Source organism: Rhinatrema bivittatum, chromosome 5 (genome assembly GCF_901001135.1).
Source record: "Rhinatrema bivittatum chromosome 5, aRhiBiv1.1, whole genome shotgun sequence".
Classification (NCBI taxonomy): Eukaryota; Metazoa; Chordata; class Amphibia; order Gymnophiona; family Rhinatrematidae; genus Rhinatrema; species Rhinatrema bivittatum.
This window is the reverse complement of record NC_042619.1, coordinates 290625311-290646099: the sequence shown is the minus strand read 5'-3', so window position 1 is coordinate 290646099 and position 20789 is coordinate 290625311. Positions and strand designations below refer to the sequence as shown.

Sequence of the window (20789 nt, the reverse complement as noted above, 5' to 3'; positions counted from 1 at the left end):
CCTGCTCCTAGTAGGAGCCTTACATCAAGGGGTTCCATGGTTCTTCAGCTTCTCATTCCAAGATTCTTCTGCTCCAGTTCTGTTCCTGTTTGTTTGTTTGTCTCTCCAGGTAGTACCTTTGAACTGTTTCACCGGTACTGACCTTGGTCTGATCCTTGACTATTCTGTTTGCCTTAGCATGTGGTGCAGTGCCTAAGGTGAAGAGACCTTGATCCACAAGTCATGGGTTCAAGTCCCACTCTTGGTGCTTCCAAGAATTGATTCCAAGTTTGTTGGTCCCAGCCCACACATTCCTGAATCCAAGAACACTTGATTCCAGGTTTGTGGGTCCTAGCCCACACATCTATGATTCCACAAACATTGATGATAAGCTTGTGGGTCCCAGCTCCCACTTCAAGAATTCCAAGAACATTCCTGTCCCATTCCATCTGGGTTTTTCTCCTCTTACATTGTATCTATGATATGTCTATGACAAGCTATTTTTCTCATTTCAGCTCTTCAGCCTGGGAAGTGTGTTGAAGCTCCGAGTTTCACAACACTCTACTTGCCTTCCTTCCGGAGTCAGCCAAAAGAGGCTGGGAGGGGGCCTTTGAAGGGGGGGTACTGTTGTGCCCCTGCCCGCACTTCACGCGGACAGGGCCTTACCTCCGCAGCCTGTCCTGCTGCTGACGTTGCTCCTCGCGGCTAGGAGGCTGCAGCTGAAACCGGGGCCTTGCCTGATGTGGCCGATGCTGGGTGCTCCCGCGGCCCGGCCATGTTGCCGGCATGGCAGGAGCCATGCCGGGTTCTTGCCTCGCCCGGAGGCTGACTCCCCCATCGGGGCCTGCCTGCAGCCCAGTCCTCTTCTCTCCGATACGGCAGGACGCCGCCGATGTCATCGGGGCCTGCCCGGAGGCCTGCTTCCCTGCACCCACTGTCCAGGGTTCTGAACTTCCTGTTCCTGCTCCTCCTAGGGGGCAGGACCGCGGCTCTCTTCCCTTCTTAAAGGGACAGAGAGGTGTGGTCTTCCTAGCAGCTCCTCCCAGGGAGTTGCCTACTCAGCCATATAAGAGGGCCCTGCTTCATTCTAGCTTTGTCTTCACATCAGCTCAGATGCTCCTGAAGACGTCTCTTCATCTGATGTCCTGTTCCTGAGTTCGGATCCTGATGTCTTTTCTTGAGTTTGGATCCTGATGTTTGTTCCAAGTCCATATGTCCATGAGCCCAGCTCCTGATGTCTGCTCCAAGTCCGGATGCCCATGAGTCCAGCTCCTGATGTCTGCTCCAAGTCCGGACGCCAGTGAGTCCAGATCCTGTGGTCCGTTCCAAGTCCGGATGTCCGTGAATCCTGATCCGGATGTCTGTCCCAAGACGTTCCATGCTCCAAGGCCTGCAGTCCATTTCAAGAAGTCCCATGTTCCAAGTCCTGTATTTCATTCCAAGTCCTGCAGTCCATTCCAAGAAGTTCCATGTTTCAAGTCCTGCAGTCCATTCTAAGTTCTGCAATCAGTTTCAAGAAATTTTTAGATGTTCCTAGAAGTTCCAAGTTCCTAGTTCCAAGAGGCCGTGAGTCCTCATCCTGTAATGTCCTTGTCTCCCTTTGATGCTGTCCCGGTCCTAATGCTCCAGGTCCGGTGGGACCCATGCCTCCGGAGATGTCCTGCTTTTACTCTGAGCTTCCTAGCTTCAAGCTTTTATCTGTTCCTAGTTCCGACTCCGGAGGATCCGAGAGGTTTCCACTACCCTGTTCTATGAGACTTCCTGAGCTCGCCCTGATCTCCTCTTGGTCCGTGACCAGCCATCCAGCTGTGTAGGGTGCGAAGGGGACAGTGTGGTCCGCGACCAGTCCCACGTGCTGTGTATGGTGCCTGAGGGTCTTGCTCATCCCCGCCTGTGTCTTGTTCCTTGCCTGAGTCTTTAATGTGGTCCGCAACCAGCCCCATGTGCTGTGTAGGGCGCATAAGGGATTCATCTTCCTTGTCTACGTCTATGTTCCAAGTCCCAAGTCTTCTGCTCTACGTTCCACATTCCAAGTCTTCAGCTCTACGACATAATGTTTGTGAGTCCCAAGCTCCAAGTCGTCCTCTGTGAGAATCCTAAGTTCCAAGTTCTTCTCTGACTTTTGTGCTCTCGCTTTCCTTGAACTCTCTGATGTTCCAAGTCCTAGCCAGAGACCTACATTGTAGCCTGTGTTCCTAGCTCCATCCAGCTCTGCTCCTGTGTCGCCCATTCCCACACACACACCTCACCATGGGTGCGACTCTTGTCCTGACCTGAGCCGCCCTGTGGCCCAAGGGTTCCGCTCTCCTATGAGCCAAGTGATGCATGCCGAGCCCACACCATCGGCCCCTGAAGGCTGCGCTCGCAACATGTGTATGTGTTTATATATGTAGAAGAGTAGCAAATGTGAATTAAGGAGATCTGCAGTACTGATTAACTTTTAGGACATCATAACTGCCATTCCAATATTCCATTCTGCAGTAATATATACTGTAGATAACTCCTACCTACGTTCTTTATAAAATTAAAGAATTCATTTAGGGGAGATTATGATGATCAGGTCAAACAAAGTACAACTGAATTTCTGTTCTTCTTTCACCCTAGCTATGTAAACTTTAGTCCAAGAATCACACAGTTACAAGTTCAAATTCCTTTGTGTAATGCATAATATTTATCCAACTAGCAATGGGCTGTGTCTTCATTATCCAGTTTTTTATACCATTGATTATAATCAAACACCTACTATAAAATCCTAGGATAACGTTTAGTGCAGGGCTTCCCAAATCTGTTCTAGTGACCCCAGTCAGTCAGGTTTTCAGGATCTCCACAATGAATATGCATGAAATAAATGTATTTTTCATACATTGGAAACCCAGTAGACGCAAATTTTTCCCATGCACATTCATTATGGATATCCTGTGGGATCAGCAAGGCAGGTTTGTTTCAGTGTGTCTCTTTAGAATGCTGACAGACCGGTGTGGAGATTCTGGCTTAGACCCCCAGCTAGAAAGCTCAGCTAATCCTCATAGAAACAACTTGACTGCAATTATCCAGTCAATACTTCCGTCTTCTGTTACATTCTTGAAACCTGCAGAAGTTGAGCAACTCCTTAGACAAACATATTCGCTCATGCAGGGACAAGAATAAAAAGCGTGCTTTCCTGGTTTCTTCTCAGTCTGTGAGGAGATAGCATCTGGGGACTGAACACATACCAAGCTGTAACACAAACACTCTTATTCCTGAAGACTTAGTAGCCCTTTTCTCTCCATCACCCCAGCTGAAATGCGTCTTCAGTTGCTCCAACTTTCCACCATCTTGCTACTGGCTCAGCAGAAAGGTAAGAGAGATTTTGTTTTGTGTTATTTGGTACATGAGATAAAATAGTAATTATGATTAGATCTCCACCTGTGTTCCAGGGTAAACACAGGCACTGGAATTCTGCTCAAAATGCTTTTTTGCCCAATGGCTAGTAGACTGTTTTTATCTCCAGCCCAGCACATGATAGTACCAGGGAAATGGTTTGAGCCAGCACTGAGAACAGTGAATCATAAATCAAATGACTTTCAAAGTCTTGTGATTTCAAACCCTGAAATCACACTGGCTCCATATGACTGAATACTGCTTTCTCTCAGTTCTTCCAATTGTTAACTGAGTAACGATACAACAAAAACTACAATGTTCTCATCCTTCTCTGGACCTTTGTATGACTAATATATATATAATTATACAAAGATCCAAGTTGCATTTTAATGTTACTAGTATGAACCGCTTCCAGCTGCACTGGGAAATATATTTTTAAAAGATAACCAAAACTGGAAACCAGTCTTTCCACTGAAGAGGTTGCTTTTTTCTGCAATATAATTACAAAGGGCACTGAGTGAAAGTTACAGTCCATTTTGATACTCTTGCATGACTGTTTTACAAATAATTTTGAAGGTATTATTACTCCACTTAAACTAGCTTTGTTGTCTTCAGCTTTTGCTTATAGCCATATTAAGGGTCTGCCTGCTTTCTGATGTGGCCTATTTATTTTATATTCTGCTTTTTTGGGCATTTCAAAGCTGATTACATTCAGGTACTCTCCTGTCTGTGGAAGGCTTATAATCTATCTGTGCTTGCGGTAATAGAGGGTGAAGCAACCTGCGCAGGATCACAGGGAACAGGAGTGGGATTTGCAGCCCACTGATCTAACCGCCAGACTATTCTGCACATCTTTGGGGGCGGGGGTAAGCAAACCACACTAACTCCACTTGTAATCTAAGCCTGGATCATTCACTGGAAAGCAGCGTTCAGCTAAATAACTGGATAGACAGGATAGGTCAATTGGTCTTTTTCCGCCGTCATCTGTGATGTTGTTATGATTTGGCATTTCTGGGCTGCTTCTGCTGAGTGTGGCATTGTCAGAAATTGTTCCAATAGTTAGCTTTCCCCTTTGTGGTGAGAGGTTTTCAGCCTGTTTGCGTATGAAGTGCTTGAAGGGTTAAACTTAGAGCTCAAAGACAATAAAGAAAGCATTCTAGGTCCCTTCTCAGCACTGAGTAGAGAATCCTGGGAACTAAATAGCAGGCATGGTTAGAATAAAAATGTGACAAAAAAGAGTCAGAGTATGTTTGAAAATAGTTCATATATTCTTTCAGACCACCAAAAGAGGTCCGGGTATGGAATGCCAGGGTCCCTAAGTCACATTGACCCATGGGGGCCCACATACCATCAAAGGCGGACAGTGGGATTAAGTGGAATTCCTTTAACTTTTTTGTGTACCTCACCATGCCCTCAGATCAAATGCTGACTGCTAGAATCCCAAAAGCTCAGAAGTTTTCCACAGTGCAAAAAAAAAAAAAAAAGAAAAGAAAAAAAAGTCCCTAGTGTATCAGGGAAAATCTGGGATTCCTTAATTGACATCTTCAAGTCAGAAGAGCTTCTTGGAAGTCAGGAATTCAAATCCTACTACCCCACTGACTCTCTGCGAAAACTCAAATGTCTCTCAGTCTCTCAGCCTCCCAGCTACTCCTTCTCCTTGCTAGTGTTACTGGAGAGATACAGCAGAGGTAGAAGAATACATTTTTCTTCTTGTTGCACAGATTAGTCCCCAAAATAAGAAGTAAAATAAACCTTTTTCCACTCCAAAGTTAGTCACACAAGGTTTTTCCAGCATTATAATTTTGCATTTCTTTCTTTGGATGTTGAAACAGTGTATATAGTAAAGCAGCAGGCTGTATCCCAGAGAAGCCAGGGTTCAAATCCCATTGCCACTCCTTCTGGCCATGGGCAAATCACCTCACCCTCCATTATCTTAGATTGTGAGCCCACTGGGGATGGGGAATACCTCCAGGACCTGATGGTAATCCGCTTTGAAGTGCTGAAAAGCAGGGTACAAATTATTATTATTACATTAACATAAGTCAGGCTTGCCACTTTACCACTTGGGAGACGTTTCACTGAAAATGTGGCTCAGGTGATCCCCCTGGTTGCTCTCAGCATGACTGAGATGGCGCTGAGACAGCCAGAGGAAACACATTTGAGTCCCGAGCTCCGCATCCCCTCCTGTGCTCCGCTCTTCCATGAGAGTACTCAGCACTTTGCTGTTTCTTCCATCAATCAATGGCTGAGTGCCCCTGCTGGTTGCGCTACGCTAGTTAGGAATATCTCTGAAGGGTCCGTTTTGCAGAGACCAACCAATGTAAGTCTGGAAGATGTGTGCTGGGTGATTCTTCTTCTTGAAAAGACTGTGAGTAAAAGAATGGATGACTTTTCTTTATCATTGCAATTACTCAAGCGTCAAGTTTCTGTGTCCCAGACAATTTCTGGAGACCATGAAAGGAGATTGGAAAATCTTGAAGTTAGAGAAGGTCAGCATCAGAGTTTACATCTGCTACAGTTAAAGATTGTTCTATTATACATAGACAAGCCGTTAAGCCCGTTAAAACGGGGCCAAATGCCAGCTAAGCGTTGTGCGTGGAGGTGTCAGGATGTGTACTCTTTTCCCCCCCCCCTCCCTTTGCACTCCCCTTGCACCCATTGCTTCCCCCCCTCCCCCTCTCACTTTCCCCACTGCTCCTCATCTCTCATTCTACCAGTGTTCCTCCTTTCTTCCACAGCTCCTCTCCTGCAGCCCCTCTTCCCATTCTATCACCCACTGGTCTGTTCCTGCAGCCCCCCTCTCCCCTCATTCTTCCATTACACTCCCCTTGCACTCACTGCGTCTCACCTGCTCAGCACCCTTCTCTTCCTTATTCTCCTCCTCCTCCTCCACCTACTCTGGCCCGTCCCTTTCCTCTTACTATCCTCCTTCTTCTTGGTCTCTGACATCATCTTTGTGCAGCTGGTAGGGCCTGTGATACCTGGGATACATGAGTCCATGTTTGCGTTTGTTTCCGTTCACTGTGAGGCCGACGTGCTCTATCGCTCGCCCATGCGCGGCATGTCCATCAGAGCCGCTCTGTACTGCACATTTACGGCACGTCGGTCAGAGCTCCCTCATAGGTGCAATGATTAGAACTTTTTGAAGACAGGTGGAGACTAGTAATCTCGGTTTTCTAAATGTTCCCTATTCCTCTTTAATTGGCCCATGGGAATTAGCTATTAAATATATGAAGGATATGTAAGGCATTTCGGAAGATCACCTACCTTCTCTCACTAAAGTATATTATGTCCCTATTAAAAGAGATAATGGAGTTACTGTTAACCTTGATTCGTCACAAGTTTCCTTAGGTACATCTAATTTGACTAATCTTTTGAACAATCTGTTGATGTGATTAATGAACATGCTACTTTGTTAATTACCTGTCCTCTGAGATTGAAAAAAAAATTGATAATGAAACTGGATTTTGGAACAAAGATGCTCTTTTTGTAGGTCATAAAATTCAGATATTCCCCAATGTATCCAAGCAAACTCAGAATAGGAAGAGGGTGTTTCTTCAATTTAAGAATGCTGTCCTTACTTTGGGAGGCTAATTTTCCCTGCAAAACCCTTCTAAATGTTTGATTAAACTCCTTTTTAGAACCTTCAGATTTAAAGGCATTGTTAGACCTCATTAGGACCCCTATCATGTGTGATAAATATCGCAACACATTAGTATGCAAATTTTACATTCAGTAGGCAAGTGAGAGGAGTTAATGGAAATGAGGGTCTCTAGTCATACCCCGTTAGCCTTGCTTTACTGGGGGAGGGAGAGAGAGACTCTGTGTACAGTCAATGTGACACGCAGTTAATTCCTCTGACTGTGTATGTAAACCCTCACCCCCAAACCTGCCCCGACTTGAAAGTGTCCCCTCTTACAGTGGTATATAAGAACATAAGAAATTGAAGTACTGGGTCAGACCAAGGATCTATTAAGCCCAGTATCCTATTTCCAACAGGTGCCAATCGAGGCTACAAGTACCTGGCAAATTCCCAAGCGCTAGGTAGATCCTATGCTAGTAATAGCTGTGGCTATCTCCTCCAAGAACTTATCCAAACCTTTTTTAAACACAGCTACACTAACTGCACTAACTACATCCTCTGGCAACAAATTCCAGAGCATTATGCATTGAGTGAAAAAAGAACTTTCTACGATTAGTTTTAAATGTGCTACTTGTTTACTTCATGGAGTGCCCCCTAAAACTTCTATTATCCGAAACAGTAAATATACTGATTCACATTTACCCATTCTAGACCTCTCATAAAGACCTCTATCATATCCCCCCTCAGCCGTCTCTACTCCTTGAATAGCCCTAACTTCTTTAGTCTTTCCTCATAGGGGAGCTGTTCCATCCCCTTTATCATTTTAGTTGCCCTTCTCTGTACCTTCTCCATCGCAATTATATCTTTTTTGAGATGTGGCGACCAGAATTGTCAGATTGATTCTATGCAGAGTATCTCTCTCTCTCTCATTAAAAACAAATATAAGGTTATCTCATTGATATTTTTTAAAATGGTATAAATAAAGAGTAAAAATGTAATGGCTAAATTTACCCAGATTTTTCTCAGATTGTCTAGCTTCTCTGGCACATGTCTAGTGAAAAATATAAAATTAAATTCAGTTTAAAAAAATGAGATTGGACTACTTAAGTATGTTTCTTTCTGAAAGAAGTTAGAGAAATTTAAAAAAATGTATTTTGTAGAGTTCTAACCCAGATATACCAAATGGAGTAATACAGTATATAACTTTTCCTGTGAATAGAAAGTTTATTTTTTAAAATGCACAATTGGCTATCAGAAATACAATTGTACCTGTGCGGATGGCACAGTAAAATTATTTGGTTCTAAAAAAAAAATGGTCCCTTCCGTTTTCATTAATGCCATCACAATTAAAACCTGACTTTGTAACATTTTCCCCCTTGCAAAGTAAGGTCCATAATTTTATCTTACTGTTACTATCACTATTATGTATATATATTTTTCTCCGTTTTATTTTAAGAACCGTTGGTAGATATTCAAAACATAGGCAGCTATCAAACAGGGTCATTTATTAAACTGCGATGTGCAATGGCTAACTTAGACATGATATTCAGCGGCATGGCTATGCAGCTAAATATCCCCAAATCGCTACTTCGCCAAGTAAGACCTATCCATCTAAATTTTTGCCTGCTATTGGGCAGATCTACCCTAAACAGATAACTAATCCAGATAAGTCTCAATATCGCTACTTAGCCAAATAACTTATCTGTCTAAGTTGTGTTCCCCCTTTACACTCATTGCCTGCCTACAAGTTATCCAGCTAAAGTGACTTATCCAGTTAAGGGGAAGCCACTGAGTTTAGCTTGATATTCAGTGGCCACCACTTAGCCAGATAAGTCCTACCTATTATTATTAACCGAGTATGTATATGATGCTTAGTTTAGTGTATACTACTTGAGCATCTATGGAAAGGCAGTTAATTAAATCTATACCTGTTTCTACAATGTTTCAATGTAAAAGGATAAGATGACCTGTTGTCATTCTATCCCTCAAGTTACCATGTAAACCGATGTGATACGCGTGTCGAATGTCGGTATATAAAAACAAACAAATAAATAAATAAAATATACAAATAAATAGCTGGAGAATTTAACACCTTGTACTAAAACAGCAGGAAATGCTCTCCTCCCCCTTCCTGCTTACACCAAGTAGGTGGAAATAACTCTTCTGCCCCCACCTACCATCTCTGACACCTCACTCTGTGCCCCTCTCAAAGATGGATCCTATGCCTATCTGCTCCTCCACTCCAACCCACCTCAAGCTAAATCCTGTACAATTGTTTCCTTCCTGTACTTTAGCCACTGTTTGTCTGCTACCTTCCAGAAGCAATTGCCCCAGATTCCCAGTGTTGCGCTGGAGGTGGATTCTTGGGCTGAGGTGGGGTTGATGCTACCCGTGAGCAGGAGCCCACGGGTTTCCACCATCAGCAGGTGGAGTGGGCTGAAGCTAGAGGCTACTGGAGCTTCATCTATACCAGCCCACGTTCCCCTCAGGTTAAGCCTTTGGGTGCTGGGGCCAGCAGAACTTAGGAAGGTTTCAAGTTTGTACAACAATGGAGGATGGTTCAGCCCAAAGACAGCAGCCAGCAGATGGCGTGGTTCTACCCCGGACGGGTTACGGAACAGAAACTCAAGCACCAAGGAACAAGGGGTAGTTGGAGGTGCCTGAGCAATTAAAGGCTGAAGCCTCAAGAGTCCACATCCAGAGGATAAAGACAGGAGCGTCACTTTCGAGCTAGGATGGAAGCTGGCGGCCAATGGGAGGTGTAGCAAGCAACTTAGAACTCTGGAAGAAAGAGAGTCTATAGCAATGTCATCTGTAGCAAGGGTCAGGGCATGAAGAAGACAGGCAAGGACAGGCGTAGCAATGGTCGAGGCTCGGAGAAGGCAGGCGTAGTCAGGCGTAGCAATGGTTGAGGCTCGGAGAATGCAGGCTTAGTCAGGCGTAGCAATGGTCAAGGCTCGGAGAAGGCAAATGTGGTCAAGCGTAGCAAAGGTCAGGCTTGGAAAAGGCAGGGGAAGTCGAACGTAACAGAAGTCAGGCTTGGAGAAGGCAGGCGAAGTCAAACATAGCAGAAGTCAATACCAGGAAGTCGATCAATGCAAGAAGACAAGACGAGCACAGGAACCTAAGACACAGGAACAGGATCAGGAAACATGAAGAGGCAACGAGCACTTCGAAACCTGGAACAGGTAATCCAAGGAGACCTCTTGCAAAGGCCAAGCTTCTGTGGAATACCAGGGAATATATATGATACAGGACATGACATCAACAACCAGGGTCCGCAGCCTGGTTCCTGCCGTAGGCCCTTTAAAGGTCTCAGGATGTCGCGCGCACGCGCCTAAAGAGAGGCACGGTGCCACTGGAGGCATCTCTCTGCTGACCACGCGGAGAGACTCAGCGGATGGAGATGTCCCGGCTGGAGGGCCCGGGAGGAGATGCAAGGCCAGAGGCACTGGTGGACACCCGAGGTCGGAGCCAGTGGCCCACCACCCCCAGGGAAGAGGAGCTGGGTCCCGCAGGCTGCATAGCAAGGTACAAAAGCCGCACCGTGAGGTTGCCATGGGCGGCAAGCATAACACCCAGCATGCAAACCATTTTGCTGGACACATGAATGTACATACAGTCTGAATTTCTGTGAGGTATCTGGTAATCACTTTAGAATTTTCTGGTGCTTAACTTCAGTGCAGGCCTGCACAGCAAGGTAAAATCTTATTAAGGCTTATTAGACTCCTTCACCTTCAGTATACACAAAGTACTTCCTATCTCAAGCTAATTAGAAACTAAACATGAATGGGATTTTCCATTAGTGTGAAACGGAAGGAGTTAGAGTGTACTGTTAATAGGAAATATTTGAAGGATTCTAGCTTTTCTTAGGAGTTTATTTAGCCAAGTAGTAAGGTATGCCTTTTACAGGTTAAAAAACCAAGAGGTTCTGGGAAATGAGATTCAAATGTCAGCTGGTAAGAATGTAGAAAATCCAACAGGCCACCAACTTTTCCGATGGCATTCTCCTTTAGTCCTGGGAGCTTCTTCAGCTGTGGAAAGCTGTTAGTGAAAGTGTTGCCATTTTCCCCAGCTCCTCCTTCATAGCAACTAATATGCTCTGAGGCTTTTGTTTTTTTAACTATTGGTTTGTTTTTTTTTGGCCTGACATTTTCCCATCTGCTCCTTTTGTACTTCCAGCTCTGTCAGAACCAGGGCTAGGATCGGATCTGGAGCTATAAGCCTTCTTTCACAATTACCTGGGGATCTTCCCTATTTTATATCCCCCTCCAGTTTTCCCTAGCCCAGACATTGCAGCAACTACCTTCAGCTGGGAGTCACATAGCAAGGCTTCCTGTAATTGGGGACTCCAAATCTGGCCCCTGAACATCAGCTCAGCATCTGTCCTAAGAGCTGCGAATGCTGTCTCCACAGGAAGTAGAAAAGCTGACCAGGGAACGGAGGGGATGGAAGGCAGGTCCTCTGCATGGCAGCACACAGCACTTGGCACTAAGCTGGTCCCTGGCTGTTAGTTTCTGAAGGGAAACAATCATGCAGCAAAAAAGAGAACTTGGAAAATCACTTTTAAACTCTGATTATTTTGTTTAATGATTCTGTTGCATCTCCTCCTTGGACTACTCTAATGTCAGTTATTTTGCATATTTCTGGGGTCTGTAATTTGTGCGATACGTTTTTTATTGTTGTTCTGTGAGTCATCTTCTCTTAACAGTTCCCTTTTTCTTCTAGTTTAGTTCTTGATTTTCTTTCTTCAGAATTGGTACATAACTTCCTGTGTTTGCTCATCTTGTAACTGAGTCACATTCAGATAAAAACTGTACATGCAGTACAGATTGAGATTATAGATTGTCTCTCTTGCACTTGATTAGACATTGAATAGAATTGCTAGAATGATTAATCGTGTATGTTATTGTTTTTTAAAAAATTGGGATAACCCATCACCGGCAGAAATGCCAGACAGGGCAGTGTGCGCCATCATAATTGATGTGTCATGGTTCCAGGAAGAAGGAGGAATGTAGCATATGTTCCTGTGACCAGGACATAAGCGTTATTAGAGTGGAGGAGTAGCCTAGAGGTTATACTTTAACCCAGGGAAAGCAAATCCCACTGCTGCTCCTTGTGACCTTACCACGTCACTTTACCCTCCGTTGCCTCAGGTACAAGCTTAGAATGTAAGTCTTCTGGGGACAGGGCACATACCTACAGTACCTGAATGTAATCCGCTTTGAAGTACTAAATAAATGACACTGATGCACACTGTGAAATGATCTCCTCAAAGTCATACAGGGCTAGAACCAATACCCTGCAATTCATCTTTCCCCACCCCTCCCATCTTCCAATGAGTAAAGAAAAACATTAACTGCGTAGCAAGGCATATACATATTAACCAAGGCAAGGGACAATGTCATCTTATCATCATACACGGGTGTGATATGCTATGATATAAACTTGAAATTTCTACTTAGTTACGCACAGATGAACAAACTTTGAGTAGTGATCAATTTCACTAGAATTCTATGACAGGAGAATGCCTAGAAATATCACTAACTGATAGGACCCGAGTCAACTTAATTATGACTTATTAGTGGCAAAACCCCAGCTCAGCAGAACTCTAAACTAAGCCCCTCATGCAGTGCAGAATGAGAATTTCAAGAGAACACTGAACTATTCATGCAAGCCATCCTCAGTAGGAGTTCTAACAATCCCTAGAATGAATCAAACTCTGCAATGAATCCTATCCATGTTCCCCTTTCCACTTTCTCTTTATTTTCCAGTCCTGTTGTAAGATTTTTCTCTTGTCTCTTACCTAGTGGTACAACCTTTAGACCTTTCTTTTCGGGGGTGGGGGGGGGGGGTGATTGTTGACTAGAAAGGCCAGATTAAGGTGGATGCCTTCATTTTCAAATAAGCTCAGGACACAGGGAAATAAAGTGACTTCTCCAGGGTCAGAGAACAGACTGGAACTCATGTTCCATAACCAGTAACTACTAGCCCGCAGCTCCTCCCAAAGATGTTAGTCTGCTTTGTTTCAGTGTAGTGTATGTGCTTGTAAAGCCTTTTCAGATACATTTTTATATAAAAGGCACCACAGAAAAACATGGCAATGTGCCAGACGAAAGCTACTCTAACAAAATTACATTTACAGAGTTTTCCAATTGCATAAACCATTTTAATTACAGATGCAAACAAATGCAATAAAAGCTAAGTTTTCTGGAAGATTTTCGAAAGCTCCTCATGAGATGAGGCTCCTCACTGCTATGAAGATCCCATCACTTTCCTACAGACATTCTACCTTTTTTCATAACTTTTGTAAAATGAATCCATTCTGAATGCTAATTGTTCTCATATAAAATCTATTAAATCTGAGCAAAAGAAAGGATTTGTTTCTATGTAGATTCTCATTTCATTAGAGCTTGTATTTATTTTCCTATCTGAAGAACATTTGTATGAGGCGATGTCAAGAGATGTTATATTGGCAGTGCATTTCTTGGGTAGAGGACTTTCAGTTCTTATATATGGATATAATGCCCAACGTGAAACTAAGCAACATCAGTATCATATTAATAAACAAGCAAGATAAAACATTTGAATATCAACAACTTGGTAAATAGGGCAAACATAAATCAAATCAATACAAATAAAAAATCAAATGAAAGATGAATGACAAAAAATCCCTAACCATATATAAGTAAAAAAAATAAAATAACCAGATCATAAATTACTACTGTAAAGTAAAAATCCTGGCACTGCCTTCTCTATTTGCTGTGTGCATATCCTGTGCAAACAGTGCAAGCACACATGAAACACATATTTCTCTAACAAGGGTTCTCTCTACTAGCCTGCGGTCACTTCAAGCTCCCGCACCATTTCCTGTACGTCATTTCTCTAAACAAAAAAAGTACAAACTTTTAAAGGTTTTAAAACATCATGCAAGCAAAAGTGTCCCTACTGGATCTTTCATGCAATGTATATCCCTGAAAAGTGAAATCGATACAAGCTGATAACCAAGTACTAAAGTGACCATATAGTTACATGTCAGGAGGGACAAGCTGCGCCAGTCCTGCTTTTTATCTCATGGCACACATGGAGACAATCTCATTTTTCTTAGGAAAACCAAAATTGCATCTGTACTTATGCCTTGAGGCAAATCCAGAACTTAGTCTATTCCTTTGGCTACGATGCTCTATGGTCACCCTAGTGCATGCCCCAAGAAAGCACTATAGTCCTTTTTGTTTTGTGGCTCAGAAAGAGCTGAAAGTCTGGGCTGTTTTTTTATGATGTGTTGGCATTCCTTGGTCATTTTATAGAAGGAGGCATTGCAGCCATGTTGAATAAAACCTGTCTGAACCATCTTCTGAAAATGAAATCCTCAGCGACTGTCTACGGTATGGTATTTTTTTGTAATATATTCTCCTTCTGTTGCAGCCACTGCCTTAGGACCATTACCCGGGGTAAGACAGTATGAAGTGGTATACCCTCAGAAACTCCACGCTGTGTACAAAAGAGACACAAAGGTAAATTGTAACAGTTGTCATGTAATGTGCTGTTCTAGGGGGAAATAAAGCACATGAATAGTACTAAGGTGTAACAAACTATATCTCCTTCATCTAATGTGCCCTTCGAATGTCCTTGCCAATATATTTTCTAGGCAGGGAAAAAGAAGATGATTTTGGCTGCAATAGGCAAGCCTGCCTCGTGACCCATCCCGCAAGAGCCATAACGCCACAACAGTACTAGAAACAGGTTCCAACGCTAACCATTTGAAACTCCCTACTCGCTCCCCCCCCCCCCCCACACACACACACATCAGACCTCCTGACTTTCAGAAAACTAGTAAAAACCTGGCTGTTTGAAGCAGCTTTAGTGTCCAACTATTAACATCGGCCAATGCACCAGCTGACCCTCCAAGACATTCATGCAGACAGCAGAAACTCCACACAACGTGCACTGGACATGTTGAATCTATGGATGATAGCTTGCTATAGCCATGCACCTCCTTACTACTGGAATAATTTGTAACCCCTTCTCTGGGGTAGTGAAATGTCCAAGCAAATTTGCTAAGTTCTCCCTGCCTGTATTGGTCTATTGTACTTCACTATTCTCCTAATTGTAACTCAGTTTGAACTCTTTTTGGTGGAAAAATGTGACATAAAATAAACTATGATGATGATGATGATGATGAATGGGAATAAAACATTATGGGGGTAATTTTGTACCTGTCCACAATGGTGTAAACAAGGCCAGTGCAAGGATGTTAGGTACCCTAGGCCATGGATAGGCAATTCCGGTCCTGGAGGGCCGCAATCCAGTCGGGTTTTCAGGATATCCCTACTGAATATACATGAGATAGATTTGCATACAACTGAGGCAGAGTGCATGCAAATCTATTTCATGCATATTTATTAGGGATATTCTGAAAACCTGACTGGTTTGTGGCCCTCGAGGGCCGGAATTGCCCATCGCTGCCCTAGGCGAGCCTTACAGTCTTGAACCTCCCCCTCCCCCCAACACATTACACCTGTCTCAAACCAACACACTTAACAAGTTAACAAGTTATGCATTTAACAAGTTATGCATTTAAAATAATAAATTTTCCATGAAAAATGACAAGGTACATTCTTCTGAGGTAAAAATATTACAACAACATGTATATTCTATTTACATGCATTGGTCTGGTGTCAACCAGAAAACTCTGCAAAAAATATACACGGAATTCATATGGGATTAGGCCTATCATAACACATGCTGGGTGTGGGCTTGGCGCTCAGAAAGCCATGAGTCAAGTAAATTATAAATACAATATAGTAAACCTCCCATATCAAAAGAGCATTAAGTGCCAGCACTCAGAATAACAACTCTACCTATGAAAAGGCAACACTGCAAATATTACACTAGGCCCTAAAACACCAATACACCTCCTATTAGGAAAACAGAACAAGGCAAAAACTACATGCTAGCAGAATACCTCACCTCAGTTGCACATGCAGACCACAGACAAACCTTAACCAAAAGCAAAATAAAGAAACCATAAAGCATAAATAGAAATGTACAGACAAACTGAACTGGAAATCACAACAGGCCAGACTCTATGCAGTGCAACAATGGAAAAAATATAAATATCATCAGTCCTCATAAAACAATAAAATCAGAAAATATAAAATATCAATCAAAATAGTAAAACCATACTAATGAAAAGAATACATATGTAAAGAAAGCTGCCAAATAGAGCATTAAAAACTCATAAAAAGTTTCCAGACACCAATAATATATTTCAAAACATCAGATACATCAACTAACACCCAATAATTAAAACTAATAAGATCCTAAGATTGCCATGGATTGGTGTGTGTGCATGTTCAAAGGGGTCATGTTGTGCACACAAACTCTCTCTCTCTTTCTCACCCACCCAGGCTCTCTCAAACACCTACACACACACATGCTGGCTCTACATACACTTACACATTGACTGGCTCTCTGACACTGACACGTACACATAGGCTCGTTGTCTCAGTCACGTGCTCTCAATCACACTCGCACATATACTCTTTCACACATACACACACACACTGAAACTCTGACACTTACATGCAGGTTCTCTCAGACATATATACACACACACACACACACACACTCTCACACTCTCAATTATATGCACATGCACACTCACATACTCTCTGTTACATACACACACATACACACATGCTCTCAATCACGCTCACACATGCTCTTTCACACACACACACTGAAACTCTGACAGATGCAGGCTCTCAGACATATACACACACACACTCTCACACTCTCAATTATATGCACATGCACACTCACATACTCTCTGTTACATACACACACATACACACATGCTCTCAATCACGCTCACACATGCTCTTTCACACACACACACTGAAACTCTGACAGATGCAGGCTCTCAGACATATACACACACACACTCTCACACTCTCAATTATATGCACATGCACACTCACATACTCTCTGTTACATACACACACATACACACATGCTCTCAATCACGCTCACACATGCTCTTTCACACACACACACACACACACTGAAACTCTGACAGATGCAGGCTCTCTCAGACATATACACACACACACACACACTCTCACACTCTCAATTATATGCACATGTACACTCACATACTCTCTGTTACATACACACACACACACACACACAAATGGCTTTCACTCACTCACCCTCCCCTCCATAAAGCACATAGGGCAGTGGCAGAAGCCTCCTCCTTCAGCCTCCACGGCTCACAGAACTCTCTTTTTTTTGGGCCCCACAACGGTGCTGTGCCTTCAGTTTCTACCCGCGTGCAGCTCCAGCACTTCTTCTGATCTTGACTACATGGGGGGAGGGGGACAGGAGGACTACTGCTTCTCATCCTAACTGCCGACAGGGGGGAGGCACGCGAAACTGATACTTCTCTTCCTGACTGCCGGGGGGGGGGGGGGGGCGCAACTGCTGTATCTTCCACTGACTGCACATGGCCTTAATCCTTCTCTTGAATGTAAGGAGGCTCGGCTGCTCTTCTTCACCTGATGGTGCTACAGGCTGACTCCTAGGCCACCTGATCCTCACTGCCACAGCCAATTCTGTAATCCCCTGCTTCTAAAGCAGATAGGATTTCCTCCTTCCCATGTGTAGACCCACTATATCACTTGCTCTTCTGGACCCTACCATAGACAGGAAGGAGGAGATGCTGTCCCCACGCTGTCCCAGAATGGTGGCACTCTAGGCGACTGCCTAGTGCACCTAGTCCTTTCACTGGCCCTGGGTGTGAAGTCGGCAGACTTTACTCCAGTATTCACAGGGAAAGTACACGCATAGATTCCCTTTGAAAATGATCCCACTAAAACTATCCACACATATTTACACCTGCTAATGTGTGCTCACAGTTATTTTCAAGAAACAATAAGTGCACACTTCTGCAAAGGCAAATACAAATCTCTCCACAGCCCCTCCCCAGAAACGCCTCTGCTCAACTAGAGCAGTCTGGTGCAGTTAGTGTAGCTGGGTTCAAAAAAGGTTTGGAGTAGTTCTTGGAGGAGAAGTCCATTAACTGCTATTAATCAATTTTACTTAGGGAATAGCCACTGCTATTAATTGCATCAGTAGCATGGGTTCTTCTTAGTGTTTGGGAATTGCCAGGTTCTTGTGGCCTGCTTTGGCCTCTGTTGGAAACAAGATGCTGGGCTTGATGGACACTTGGTCTGACCCAGCATGGCAATTTCTTATGTTCTTATGTTCTTAAGTATTTATTTACAGTGCTTCACAATTACAGAAACCAAAATAGTAGCTCACCTTGTGTCAGGCACAGCTGTCAGGTAAACATACGCCATATGGGTGTACCAGCTCCCTGAGGCCTCCTCAAGCTTTCTAGGCCTGGGTTCTTATGGTAGAGTGAAGGGAATCTCCCTTCACCCAGAATCCCTTGCAATGTTCTGCCTTAAGGAGGACCAGATTACAAATCTGAGCAAGGCTCCTTAAGGTAGAATGAGGGAGTTGTGGGTACACTCTGTCACATGCAAGGCCCTACTCATGTGTTTTTATGTGCATATCGGGGGAGCAATTTTGTAAAAGTCCATGTCTACAGGTGAAGCACTGTTTTATCCTTGGAAATGGCTTTGAAACTTACCTTCCCTATGGCCAGATGTGGCAAGCATTAATCCCACAGACACTAAGAAGTTGATGTACCAAATCTTTTTTCCCACTCCCTTTATGAATTAGGCCAAAAATGAGAAAATCTTTTTAGTGTATTTGGGTAGTGCGCTGGCGCCATTTTGCAATACGGCAAATACGATTCGAGTGCAGGAAGTCGTTCCGGACCCCCGCTGGACTTTTGGAAGTCTTGTGGGGGTCAGGAGGCCCCCCCAAGCTGGCCAAAAGTCCCTGGTGGTCCAGCGGGGGTCCGGGAGCGATCTCCTGCGCTCATGACGTCGGGGGACAGGAACCAAAAATGGCGCCGGCGCTACCTTTGCCCTGTCATATGACAGGGCAAAGGTAGCGCCGGCGCCATTTCTACAATGCACCAGAGGCCCGAGAGTAAAAGATCACACCGGATCCCCCGCTCTGGACCCCAGGTAATTTAAGGCATTTTGGGGGGGTTCGGGAGGGTGGGGGATTTATTTTAAAGGGTTGGGGTGGGTTTTAGGGATGTTTTAGTGTGCCAGTTTCCCGCCCTCCCCCGATTTACGATTTACACGATTTAAAAAAAAACGATCGATTCCCTCCCCCCCCAGCAAAAATCGATCGTTAAGACGATCGATCACACGATTCACATCTCTAGAGGTTAGGGCTGTTCAACTTGGAGAAGAGACAACTGAGGGGGGATATGATAGAGGTCTTTAAAATCATGAGAGGTCTAGAATGGGTGAATGTGAATTGGTTATTTTCTCTTTTGGATAATAGAAGGACTAGGGAGTACTCCATGAATTATCAAGTAGAACGTATAAAACAAATCAGAGAAAATTATTTTTCACTCAACACATGGTTAAGCTTTGGAATTCATTGCCAGAGGATGTGGTTAAGGCAGTGTAGCTGGATTTAAAAATGGTTTGGAGGAGAAGTCCATAAATTGCTATTAGTTAATAGGGAACAGCTACTGCTTGTTGCCAGTGTCAGTAGCATGGGATCTATTTAATGTTTAGGTACTTGCCCGGTACTTGTGACTTGGATTGGCCACTGTTGGAAACAGGATGCTGGGCTTGATGGACCCTCGGTCTGATACAGTATGGCATGTTCTTATGTTCTTATGAGAGCCTGAGATACTTCTATCCATGCTGGATCACCCTCCTAAGAGACAGAGCTAAGTAATCACAACTTTGCACAGAGAGTATCTTAGCAGAGGAAGGAGAAGGTTTATTTCCTTGCCTTTTGTCACAAATTCAGAATCTTATCATAATTGTTTCAGCTCTTCAGTCAAAGTCAAACATAATCCATTTGGGGAAGCTCCCCAGGAGAGGAGAGAGAGAGAGAGAGAGATTCTTCACACACTGCTCATCTATTTGGTTTGTCATCTAACCAGTTCCACCATCAAGGGGGACTTCTTCATTTTCTTGATTGTTTTTTTCCATACAATTTTGTGTTTGGGACAGAGTGCACTCTTTACAAACTGGTGACATTGGGGTAGATCTGTCCCTCCCACCCCCTTTTGAGTACTCAGGGATAAAGACAATTTTTGAAAGCTGTGTACTTCACTGCTTTTCCCGCCAACCTTTCTCTATTAGCATTCCTTATTTTTTTTTTCTATTCATACGAGTACATCAGTTGCCCTGGTTAACAGCCATACCCAGTGTTAACTTTGCATTGTTTGCTATAAAATAAGAAAACCGTAAGTTTATATTATACTTCACTCCTGTAATTTTCACATTTAATGTTCTGGTTGCATTTACTGTCTACTTACATAATTTATTTATTTATTTATTTTTATTTATTTAACAGTTTTTTATACCGACCTTCATAGTAAATAACCATATCGGATCGGTTTACATTTAACAAGGGAATAACTGGAGTAACATAATAATACTAGTAAAAGGGTTAATTACAGTTTTATTCTGGTGTGATGATTTTATCTGGTGCTACAAGTGAGAGGTTGTTTGGGACGGGCACAGAGTTATGATATCAGGGTGACCAGGATCCTGTCTCACCCCCCACTCAAGCTACAAACCCAAAGATAAGTCATAACAGTAAATATAATTTATCTTGTGGTACTCCCCATCCCATGCATAGGGGTAATTCATAGCCTGAAACAAGGGGGATGCATGTCTGCCTTTGCTTTGAAACGTTTTCATGGATACTTTTCTCCTATGGCTTGTTCACCTGCTTCACATGTGAGTAGTTTGCT

The 20789-nt window shown here is 43.5% G+C and overlaps 1 protein-coding gene across 2 annotated transcripts in view; it reads left to right on the top strand.

Moving 5' to 3' along the window:
- The first annotated feature begins 3095 nt into the window (after positions 1-3095).
- Positions 3096-20789, top strand: part of LOC115092793 (zinc metalloproteinase-disintegrin-like batroxstatin-1) — a 201580-nt gene continuing 183886 nt past the window's right edge. The window contains exons 1-2 of one of the 2 annotated variants that reach the window (XM_029604111.1): positions 3096-3316; positions 14348-14436. In XM_029604111.1, coding sequence (XP_029459971.1) covers positions 3262-3316; positions 14348-14436 — 144 coding nt within the window. In that variant the 5' untranslated portion in view covers positions 3096-3261. The remainder of the gene's footprint in view (positions 3317-14347; positions 14437-20789) is intronic. The other variant, XM_029604112.1, reaches the window with a different exon arrangement.